Source organism: Mirounga angustirostris, unplaced genomic scaffold, assembly GCF_029215605.1.
Source record: "Mirounga angustirostris isolate CCGP_5_RB_7025 unplaced genomic scaffold, mMirAng1.0.hap1 SCAF_5, whole genome shotgun sequence".
NCBI classification, from domain to species: Eukaryota; Metazoa; Chordata; class Mammalia; order Carnivora; family Phocidae; genus Mirounga; species Mirounga angustirostris.
Window position 1 is genome coordinate 24,550,199 of NW_026991713.1, and position 12,463 is coordinate 24,562,661.

The 12,463-nt window shown below is 45.9% G+C and overlaps 1 protein-coding gene across 3 annotated transcripts in view; it reads right to left on the minus strand.

The window, feature by feature from the left end:
* The window catches only part of ELK3 (ETS transcription factor ELK3), a 68,153-nt gene that overhangs the window by 6,195 nt on the left and 49,495 nt on the right, over positions 1–12,463 (minus strand). For 2 of the 3 annotated variants that reach the window (XM_045872812.3, XM_045872808.3), the window contains one exon: positions 2,876–2,998. The exons of the other annotated variant lie outside the window; for it this stretch is intronic. In XM_045872812.3, the coding sequence (XP_045728768.1) occupies positions 2,876–2,998 (123 nt within the window). The remainder of the gene's footprint in view (positions 1–2,875; positions 2,999–12,463) is intronic. 3 annotated transcript variants of the gene reach the window in all.

Below are 12,463 nucleotides of genomic sequence, written 5' to 3' on the forward strand. Positions count from 1 at the left end.
CAAAACTGCTAGTTTCAACTTCTATCACAACTGCTCTTACATATGAAGAGTAGTATTTTAAAAGGTACAAAGTTGTTTTTCCTTAGTTTCAAGGACCCCAGTCACAGAAAGAGGGCACAAGGCCCTGCCAACAACCATCTAAACATGATTGTTTTCCCCATTCCTACCTCCCATTTGTGGTTTTTGTTGTTGTTTTTGAATGGCTCTGGTAGAGAGGACAGGTACATTGTGAAATTAAAATTCTGAGTAGGTGGTCTTTAAATGCAGCAATTTCTTCTGAAGAATTCTAGTTATAAATTAGGAACCACTGGTCTGCTGTGGTTCTCCAAAGTAGATTTCTGGAGTAACAGCATCACTAGAATCTTGAAGAAATGTTATAATCGGGCCCCATCCCACACCTTCTAAATCAAACTCTGGGGTTGGGGCCCAGCAAAATCTTTTAACACACCGTCCAAGGTGATTCTTTTTCATGTTACCTTTGAGAGCCAGTGGTCTACAGTAGTGACTGAAGAGAAAAGGGTATGTGTGTCCAACACCCAGAGCTCCGAATATCCTGCTAATGTGCACCATCACTATGGACACGAACCATTACTGTGAGGACTGACAGGCTGGAAAAGGTTTAGTATCCACGGCAAGGGATCCCAAAGAACTCCCTAACAGCAGTTCTCCATGGCTTCCTTGAGAGATCACCAAGCCTTGTACCAATCAGGTGGCAGAATTCCCAGTGAGGAGGGAAGTGAGATTCCATTCTTTTTTTTTTTTTTAAGATTTTTAAAATTTATTTATTTATTTGAGAGGATGAGAGGAGAGAGAGAGAGCACATGAGAGGGAGGAGCGTCAGAGGGAGAAGCAGACTCCCCACCGAGCAGGGAGCCCGATGCGGGACTCGATCCCGGGACTCCAGGATCATGACCTGAGCTGAAGGCAGTTGCCCAATCAACTGAGCCACCCAGGCGCCCCATGAGATTCCATTCTTTATTCACAAATATCTAGTGAACCTTCCAGAGACCTTGTTAGATTCTAGAACTAAAGTAATATTGCAGTCCCTGTGCCCATGGAGCTTACCGTACACATGGCACCAAATAACTGCTCTCCTCAGGAGCTCTAATACTAGAATACTGCTGCTCCATTGTGAATACTGTGAGGAAATAAGGTCTTCCAGCTCTCCACCAAGAGAATACTAACCTAAAACTTTTCCTAGTACTACATTGCTCACTGCTTCTAGTTTTTACTTCCCTGCCGGAGTTTAAAGGGCTGAGAACATGTTGGCTGTGCATGACCATAGCTCAATTTTCTTGTGATGAGAAGATGGGCCAGAAGAGAAACCTGATTTACCTAGGGATATACAGTCACATCATGACAACCCTACCTCAACCTTACTAGGAACCAGAGAAGCAAGATAGCAATCAAAACCTCTTTAGCTCTACCCTTCTTCCGAGACCCTAAATCCCAGCATGTATAGCTCCTGGCACAGAGGAGGTCAATACCAACCTTTACGAGCAAAATGACCAACTCAAAACACAGAGAACTGATCTTTTTAACACTTAGGTTCTTAAATATTTAATTTTCTGTTGGTTTTTTTTTTTTTTAAAGTAACCTCTACAACCAACGTGGGGCTCAAACTCACGACCCTGTGATCAACAGTCACGTGCTCTCAGGGGCGCCTGGGTGGCTCAGTCGTTAAGTGTCTGCCTTCGGCTCAGGTCATGATCCCGGGGTCCTGGGATCGAGCCCCACATCTAGCTTCCTGCTCAGTGGGAAGCCTGCTTCTCCCTCTCCCACTCCCCCTGCTTATGTTCCCTCTCTCGCTGTGTCTCTGTCAAATAAATAAAATCTTTCAAAAAAAAAAAAGAGTCACGTGCTCTACAAACTGAGCCAGCCATGTGCCCCAATTCCTTGGTGAATTCTTAGGTACCCACTCATTTAGTCAGTGATAATTACTAAGCATTATTTGTATGCCAAGCAATATGGCCAGACATGGGGTGGGGGGATGGGCAGCACAGTAAACAAGAAACAAGATGTAGTTCTGGCCTCTTGAGGACCCACAGTCTAGTGGAGGAGACTGCCAGGTGAACAGGCCATCATAATACAAAGTGGTCAGTGCTAGACGCAACAGGAACAAAAGAACAACTAGCTTGGGTGAGCCACACTGGAGGGCAGGCATGGGATTCAGGGTGGATGAGACAGGCTAGAGTTAGAGGGGGTTTTCACTTTCCCCAGTTTTGCTTTACTCCTGTCCCTAGGACCCTTCCTATTTTTCTCTTAGTAACATCTTTGTGAGGAACAGTCTTTGTGTCTCAAAGAAGAAATACTGATTACCACATGATCGCAAGCAGTGCTACTGCAAGATTCTAGTGTGTGAATGAATAATAAATGTACCTACCTAGTAACAGGAGCTGTGCAAGATAAAGCAGCTAAGACTTAGTTTTTAACCAGATGCCCTGGACGCTCCTTTCTTATTATGGAACAAGGAGAACTTGATTATGATTCATAGAATTATACAGATAACTTTTCTATTACAGTATGGACATTCTTCACTATTCTTTTCAATTTATTTCAAGTGATGTCAATATGTTGCCTAATTTTTTAAAGTCCCTTTTCCTTAATAACTTCCCAGTTTTCACAGTCAATGAAGATATCCAAGCACTTCGAGAATTAATTGTTCCATTTGTCAATACCTGACATGAATATGCCATTTCTGCCTTGATAAAAATGTCTGCCTCTGAAGGCTGGATTTTGCAGCACCATTAACTCCCTTTGGAAACTTAACATTTTAACCAAATGTAGGGTTGAACTCTGTTACCTCTGCAGTATTGACTGGGGAAACACACCCCTTAGAAGCTCAGTGTTTAAACATTCACTTCTAAATGCTCACCTGGAACAGCGTGTTTGGCCCTTGCAACCGGGCAGGACTCAGTGGAGCAACTGGACTAAGGCTGCTCCAGAAATGTATGCTGGATAGCAGTGGACTCGGGGTCAGAAGCAATCCATTTGGTGTCTGGGAAAGAAAGCACATACACAGATTTTGATAAAGGTATCACCTGATTCTGGCCACGATCAGCAGTGTGGCTAGGTACACCAGCCATGAACCAAGAAACAAGCCTTACCATCTTAGGAAAATCTGACAACTATGTAATTTCTGCAAGGCTGTGCACAGTTTAACTTTCTTCAGTGCTGATTGTATTGCATTAGCAATTTTATGAAGGAGAAAAGTATGGACAAGTTACCTTCCCTAAACGTTCTAAACATTGTAAAACTCAAGTTTACAGCAACATTCGTCCAGGTGGTTTCTTCAATTTGTTTTCCTTCCCACGTTAAATAAGATTTAGTGTACAAAATGGGATTCCATGAAGGGGCTTTATTTTTTTAAACAATATTTTTTTTATTTTCCTACACTGGATATCCATTACAAACACACATTTTTTTAAAGGGCCTCTCAGGCTTCACTTTCATGGGTATCAATGGCCCTTTAAGATTTTAGGATCTGGGGGCGCCTGGGTGGCTCAGCTGGTTAAGCAACTGCCTTCAGTTCAGGTCATGATCCTGGAGTCCCAGGATCAAGTCAGGAAGTCTGCTTCTCCCTCTGACCCTCCCCCCTCTCATGCTCTCTCTCCCATTCTCTCTCTCAAATAAATAAAATCTTTAAAAAAAAAGATTTTAGGATCTGTTGTTAAAATACTCTGTAGCAGCTTCTTCAAAAGTTCTGAACTGGGTTTTCCAGATTCCACTCCGGATATGGGGCTGATGAGAATTCATCTCCCTGGCAATGGTTTGGGGGGGGGGGGGGAATTCTTTCTTGTTAGATTGGGTGTAAAGCCAAAACTCTGTGTTTCCCAGGAGAGTGCCAAGGACTGCATTTGCTTGCACACACACAGCAGGAATCCTGGCCTGCAAGCTAGCTAAAGGACAGAAGAAACAACTCGCCCCAGCTGGTCATGTCTGCATGGCTTTTATTCTCAGCTGAGGCAAACTCCCTGGCCCATGGTGGTTTTGCACCTTTGCTGACTAGCAGGAGCCCCGCAGTGGTTTTGTGATGTCAATAAGGTGCTTTGTGTAAGAAGAACCACAGCAAAGGCGCCAGCATTGCAGATTGCATCACTTTGGATGCTAAAGTGTTATTTTTTCCTAGAATTGGCCCCAGCAGCTTCGTTAATTATCGAGAATATTTGGCATAAACCTAAGTTGAAAGGTCTGCTCTGTTGAGCGGAAAGGAGACAAACATCCAAAGGTTCTCAAACTGTGAAGCTGCTGAAAGGTAAACTAATTTATACCATCTTGAGTCTTTGGTTCCACAGCATTTCCTACACATGGAATGGCCTATGAGGTGACTAGGATAAATACATGTTTTGGATAAGCTTCCCACTTCTAATCCAAGGCAGTTTCACAAATATGCTGGGCCATCTGGTCTGGCAATTAAGACTTAACGGTTCAGGGGCACCTGGGTGGCTCAGTCGTTAAGCATCTGCCTTCGGCTCAGGTCATGATCCCGGGGTCCTGGGATCAAGCCCCGCATCAGGCTCCCTGCTCGGTGGGAAGCCTGCTTCTCCCTCTCCCACTCCCCCTGCTTGTGTTCCTTCTCTCGCTTTCTCTCTCTCTGTCAAATAAATAAATAAAATCTTTAAAAAAAAAAAAAAAGATGTCTAACAGTTCAGCATGGGCTCTGCCAGGGTTTCAACCTCAGAACCACTACTTAACTACCTATGCCTCAGTTTCCAAATCTATAAAATGGGGAGGAAAAACTGCCTACCTTATAGGATTGCTGGGAAGATGAAATAAAATGATCTATGTAGAGCTCTTAATATGTGCCTGGCACATAGCAAACGCTCAAGAAGTGTTAATCACAAGTGTACCCGATATACTTATTCAGTGAATTTCATCTGTTCATGGGAGTAATTCTCAATGCATGTATAAAAGTACTCTGTGTTCTGAAACCAATCAAGTCAGCCAGTACTTTCAAGGCTCCTCTCAGTCATATTAGGCTCAAGTCCACAAACTCAGGTCATCTGAGAACTAACATATTTGGACGTTACTCTGGTACCAGATTCCAGCCACAGTATGCATGTTAACGTTCAAAAACCAGTGTGTTCAGGGCCTCCTAGTTTACCTACCAGTGAAGGTCCCAAAGCTCTTAAGAGACAAAAGGTCTTCTAGACTACGAAACCTATCTTTCTCTTATTTGTGGCCATAAATATACATCCACTCCGTTTTAATCCTTTGAGCAATACATGAAGTGTAGTTTTATTTTAGTCTAAAATGTGCACCCAGGTCTGAATGTGAGATGTTTGCACATCTGTTTCAAAGGGATACAGGACGTACTCAGAATACAGTAGTCTTCTGTTTCACATGTTTAATCGTTTGGAATATCTTTTATAACATATGCAAATAAATATTCTGAAATGGCTTCATTCGCTCTTCTCTCCCCCATCCCTGTTCTCCCTGAAGATCCTGTGGCTGTAAAGAAAAAACCATTTGGTTGCTGTTTTAAGGAATGTTCCTATTAATGCTCACCCTGGGTAATCTCCAGTACAGTGTGAGTTTTCAGAGCCTCTTTCCACAATCTCCTGGAGTCAGGCAAGGTGGGCTGAGCCTGAGGGCTAGACACTAAAGAAAGAAGCCACAAGCAAAATGCATGCTTCCTCTTCCTTCACCAAAAAATATTTTAGCAAATGGGCCCTTTTGAATGGCAGAAAGAGAGTTCCTGATTCCATCAGCTGCATGGAAGCAGATGCCCTAGGACCTGAGGCAAAGGACATTGATGTTCAAGGGGAAAGACCATCCAACCAGGATCTTTGTCATCCCCCTCAACTCACTACTTCTTCCACATAATACAGTCTCCTACAAAGCCTGCACATTTGAGCAAAACCTGGTGAGCTGGCATTGCCCGGACATGCCTCTCCTGAGTGCCCTGGTTCATGGCCCTCTGCCTGGACCATGCCCTCAGACCCCCTCTTCCTTCCTACCCCTGCCTCCCTCTGCCCATCAAAACCCTACCTCCTCAAAGGAGACTTTTCTGCTTTTCCCTCTTTTTCCTGAATCTTCATAACACTTTATAACCACTTTTTCCTTAACATTTTCTGCCTCATGGTAATTTGCATATTATTCTTATACCTCATTCTGTAGCCTTCAAGGTATCTTGCTCATCTTTATTCCTCCTATAGTACCCAGTTTCTAAATACTTGATGAGCTGAAGCAATCTGTAGCTCTAGGTACATCCCCTCACATGTCACCTGCTGGATATGTCCACTTGGAATGCCCCACATGTTCAAACTAGAACTCACCTTCCTTCCAAGTCTAGTGTTTCTTATGACTCCTCCATTTCTATCAACAATACTACCCATTTATCCATTCAAGAGATACTGAATGCATGATATGTATCAGGTGCCAGAGATACAATGATAAAACAAGACATGATCCCTGGACTTACAGCCCTGTCTACAACCCAACATCCTCCTCACTGTGATGCAAAATTACTTCCCACTTGCTACAATCTCTGGGCATGGCCTGTGTGGATCCTTCTTTGAACTGACTCTTATTTTACCCCCCATTTCCTTTCCTGCTGCATTCAAGGCCCCATCACCTTAGAGATGGCATTCAATAAATGCCATCTAAACCAGCCCACGTACTTCTGGCCCCTCTGCCAATCTATTCTGAGCACCGCCACCAAATCAATCACCCTAAGATACTATGTTCCTTTGAAATTCTTTTTTCAAGGGAAAAAAAAAAAATCCTTAGCCACAATTCTAGGTTCCCCCATAAACTGGTTTCATAATGCTCCTTAATTTCTCTATATGAACCCTCCTACTTGGCTTGATACGTCCTGAACACTACGGAATTCCAACCTGCCAGTTCTTTAGCACTCATTCCAGAACTTCCCTGACTACCTAGCCCATACTTTCCTGCGCTAGACCTGTTCCACGGGTGATCGCATCCATTTCCATGATTTTAAGCACCCCTTACATGTTGGTGACTCCCTAACTTATCTCCAGTCCCAAACTCCTTAGCTCCAGCTGTAGCTAGATGTTTGCTCCTTTATGTCCTATAGGCTTCTCAGGCCCAAAATGAACTTTTTTTTTTTTAAAGATTTTATTTATTTATTTTTGAGAGAGAGAATGAGAGACAGAGAGCATGAGAGGGAGGAGGGTCAGAGGGAGAGGCAGACTCCCTGCCGAGCAGAGAGCCTGATGCGGGACTCGATCCCGGGACTCCAGGATCATGACCTGAGCCGAAGGCAGTCGCTTAACCAACTGAGCCACCCAGGCGCCCCTCAAAATGAACTTTTAACCAACCTTTCACCATGAGCTTATTCTTCCTCCCATGCTCCTCACACTCAATTCCTGGCTCTCCCCTACAACTTTCACACCTGGTTAGTCACCAAGTCTATGGACAATTCCTTATGTCTCTCTCAGATCTGTTTCCTTTGGCCCCACCCCACCGTCATAGCCTTAGATCTAGATCCTCCTTGTCTTTCATCTGGAATATTTATAAGAGTATCCTAACTGGTTCCAGCCTCACCTCACCCCAATCTATGTCATCAGGATGATTTCTAAAATACAACTCTGTCACTCATGCCCCATCTCCCACCGCGTACTTCACCTTTGGAATTTATCCCTCCGTCCCTTATTGAATTACTATACTACCCCTAATATACTAAGCTATTTCACATCTTTATGAATTGGCTCAAGATGCTACTTTGCCTACAATGCCCTCCTCATCTTATGTGCCAGATGACTGCTACTGATCCTTCAACACCTGCCCGAGTGTGAACATGCCTCCCATGAAGCCCTGTCAACATCCTGCCCCATCCCCAGCAAAATTAAATACCATCTTCCTTAGTATTTCTTTTGTGCTGATCTGGGATAGTATATTAAACCATTTAAGGCAAGTTATGAGCTATTAACAATCAGGGACTTATCTAGCTGATGTTCATATCCCCAGCTCCAAGCACAGAGCTTACACATAATAGGTGTTCAGTTCCTATATGTTGAATTGAACTAAATGATCTTTTCCCTTCTCCGCACTGTGTATTTGACTCTTGCCACGTGCCACTGTCTGTCTGTATGCCTTGTCTTGGCTAGGTCCTAAGGTCTTAAAATAGGCACTGTATGTACTTCTGGTATCCTTTCAATGATTTGCGAATAGTGTTTGATAATTATTTGTTGAAAGACTCTAAAAAAGGAATTTTTGTATCTCTTGATTTAAAACCCCAGCAAGCTGTTAATTTCCTATCAAAACAAGTCTAAAAGTTCCTCATCCAGTCTTCAGGGACCTCTGTCGTTTCACATCACCCTAAGTTAATATTGCCCCATATTCTTCACCTATTGGACAGCAAGCTATAAGCTCATGAGAGCAGGGACTGTCTATCCTGCTTGCCAGTCGTCAGTGGTAGGAGGGGAAAAAGGAGTAAGAGCAGAACTGGGGAGGAGGCAGTGGGACCATGACGGCAACAGATGGAGATGAGACAGGCCCCAAGGTGGAAAGAGGGAGGGCACTACCACAGTTCCTGTAACCTGGGCAGCCCAGAGCCCAGGGAAGGAAGAACCGTCGGCTGGAACGTCAAGTCTCACAAAACTCTACCAGCAACATCTTCTACTGCAAAGAGCTTCTAAAAGGACCGCCTCTCCCCTGTAGGGTCAGTATAGAGAAAGCTGGAAGCTAAGCTGGAAAAGTGTTGTAGAGAGTGGGATGAAGGGAAAAAACAAACATTTTTCCTCCTGGGATAATGGCCCAGGAGACAGTAAGATGCGAACCTGCTCCAGAGCTGGGGCAGGATGCAGTATACCTGGGTTGCTCCTCACCGTACACATCCATTTTACTCCAAATCCCACCTGATGATTTTGGCCCGAAGTTGTTACAGCCACCAGTAAATGAAAGGAGGTTCTCGCATTTTGGGCTGCTGCCAGCTATGTGTACTCATTCGTGCCGTTCAAGGCCGCCGCTAATACAACAGCCTGGGGCACGCGTGCTCAGACTCGACGGTGAGTTCATGCCCCAGTGCCCGCACATATCCAAGTTCAGCATCTTAAACATCACACGGGAGATCAACAGAGGCCTTGGCACGAATGAAGGGGAAGCAATGTGCCAACCCCTAATTCTGAACTAACTTTACATTGCTAAGAGATGAGGAGCGAGACAATGAACAGAAGAGGCAAATGGAAGGAAGAGGGACAGAGGATACCGAGGTGCAGAACATACAGAGAATCCGAAGTTCCAGCTGACACTGTTCAGGCTTCCATGGTGCCTGCCTAGGAACCACGAGGGTTTCGCATCCTGGCTCCTCCCTCATCTCAATTTCTATAGTTCATGCCATGAGAGAGATCATCCTTGCTTTTCTACCAACAGTCCCATATGACCTCAGTGGCTGAGCTCCAACTACATCACTTCTTGGTACACAGCTGGCTTTTGTATTCTGTCTTCAGGTCCTCGTAGTCCATGCTTGAGGGGTGTCTGGGTGATCATCATGTCTGCTACATTCGTAATCTTGGTTCCTTAAAATATCAAGAGTAACCTCAACTGCACTGTACAGATCCCAGCAGATGCACCACAAATACTTCTGATGGGAATGGAGGTTATGGTTTTGGACGAGTGGCAGAATGACGAGCATTTTCTCGTGCACACCATATTGTGGATGACGTTTCAAATCTGAATTTGGGCCTATGCGAGGTAGGTGGTTTAATATGATCCCCAGAGGGAAATGTAACCACATGACCCTGTTCATGCCAAGACTCTAATCCTGCCCTTCCTCCTGCCATATTTCTATCTGAAAATAATTGGGAATTATTCTTGGGATAAATTAGTAAAATATAAACAGTTCTTGGGATAAACTGAATTCTTGGGAACTTCCATTTTCAGGGTATCAAGTTATTAGAGCACACCTTTCATTTCTTCTAAAGCCAACAGTTAAGAAAAGTTGACAGGAGGTTCCCACCGGTCACAAAATGTTTACGTACTAACTGTCACGTTGCACACAGCACACCTCACAGAGGAAAGTAATCTCTGCAGTCGAAAGTGCTCAGGTAGGAGGGAAACCAATGAGCTGTGGGAACGAGACATCAGAGCTGCCTGTGGGAGAGAAAAGCCCCAAGTCTCCTTTGGGAGAGGAAACCCCCTGAGTTGACCTGGAAGTAAAGGGAAGGCTTTCACTCCTGCCCCCCTGGGGGGGATTTCAGGGAAATGGGCTCACCCCTCAGGATGAGGCCAGCTGTTGGGAGCTGACCTTGCATCTGACTGTCCACTGAGGGAGAGCCAGGGCTCCAGGGTTAGTTTCTGAGCTACTCAGCTCCCGGGGGAAGGAATCTCTGAGAATCCAAACCCTACACTGATTCCAGGCCTACAGTAAAGAGCTGGAGGATTGTCAAGCCCAGATAGGTATGACTGTCCTGTCTGATCTCAGAGAAACCACTTGGGTGAATGAATACCACACCTGAGGAGTCCGTTCCTTTCTCTGCGCGCTCTGGTTTTTCCCTCCCTGTTGGCCACCTCGACTGCACTGGATGCAGAGCTGACCCTGCCAGAAGGTGAGGGAAGTCCTCAGATTAGACCATCCCCCAAAGCCAACCTTAACTCCTCTGAATCCATTCAGAGCACTACCTGGTAGCCAACCCCAGCCCCTCGGCTTGATAACAAAGGAACTCTCAGCCCGAGACCTTACTTCTACTCTCCTGTCATGGAACCAGACCCTGCCCTTGGCCTCTCTCTCCTCGGGAAGCCCTGGTCTCAATCCTTGGACTTCCTGACACCAACTCACAAGCAAGGTCCTGCCCTTGCAGCTTGGCTGAGGACCATTCACCGTCATCTGCCCAAGGCACAAGTCCTCTCTTAAAGCTTCTGGCTTTCTGATGCTTTCCCCCTCCCGTTTGAGGCTGTTCCGGTAAGTCCTGTCTCCCAGTCCTGAGTTTAGCATCCCCTTGTTCACATCTGCACTCGATCCCTACCTCCTGTCAAGGTCCCTCCTCCCCTCAGCCCAGCCATACCATCCTCAGTCCCACTGAGCAGAGCCACCCTAAAGGCACTGTGTCCAGATCCAAAACCCCAGGGCTAGCCTGAGCTGCTTTCCTGGGACGACAGGACTGGCCATCTGTTTGGAGACGGTGACAGGCTCACAGAGAAAGCAGATACAGAATTCTGAATTGGCCTCGGTCTGGCTTGAGACCTCTCTAAACCTTACAGTTGTAAACACAAAGGAGGCCAGGGGAGGAGATCCTCAGATCATCCACCCTGGCCCACTTCTCAAGTTACTTCTCTGATCTGCTTCAGGAACTGCTGTTTCTGAGCCACTTACTCAGCAGTCCCTCATCCCCAGACAGTTCTGTTTGGTCAAAAAATGCCTGATTAAAAGCACACGTGCTCATTCTGACCAGTAACTGAGCCCTTAGCCCTCCCCTCCATGGTGGCATGCTCATTACCACCAGCTCACAAGCTTGGGGAGACACAAAATCCTTGGGACAGAATCAATTTGGGAGAAGCCATAGAGAGGAGAGTGGCCAAGAGCTGCTTTCGGTTGTTTGGCAGACTCCACAGACGGTTATGATCAGGGACAACTGGGTGAATTCCCAATGGGCATGCCAAGAACATTTTACTTAAGAGCATGGATTCTGGAGCAGGATAACCGGGTTCAAATTTGCTTCTACCACCTGTTAGCTGTGTGACCTTGGATGAGTTACTCAGTGCCTCATTTACCTCAGCTGGAAAAAAAATAGGACAGAACAGTATCTACTTCATGGGCCTGCTACGAAGAATGACTGGAGGGGTGCGTGCAAAGTGTCTAGAACAGGAACCGGCAAACGTGCCCCTCATGATGGTCACAGCAAGGACAGTGACGGCAATGAGCCCAGGGGCGGGCGACAGAGCTCCCGCGTGCCTCATGGCTCCAGGAGGATACCTGCCAGGTGTAGCTGGCTCTCCTACCATGGCCATCATCCCATTCAGTCCTCCCAACCATCCATTTCACAGACGTGGAAACAGGCTCAGAGAGCAAGTGCCCACCGTCTCACTGCCCCCCAGTGTAGCCAGGAACCGAATCCGGTCTGTGACCCCAAAGCCAATGTGCTTAACTCTGCCACCAAAGTGCGTCCAGTTCTCCAGAGGAAGCAGAAATAGGCTTTACCAGCCCAGGCTCTGCCTTTGCCCTGCAAATGCCAGCTGGACAAGAAAGAGCATCTGCATATCATATTTAAGGGAAAAGGCTTCCTTCTCGTGGGAGTTACTGCTGGGTTTTCTCAGAGTTGCACTGCTTTTACTGAAGATTCTTTCTCACTGCTTGGTGTGGCCCTGATGTTTCACAGATCCACCCAGACGAATGCAATGGCGGCATCTTAACATCTATCTTCTTAGTAACGGAAAGCAAATGGCTACTTATCAAGTGCCCCCCAAAGAGGACTCGGTCATAAAAATGTCCAGGGATGCCCAGGCAGCTCAGTCGGTTAAACGTCCGACTCTTGATTTCGGCTCAGGGTTGTGAGATCGA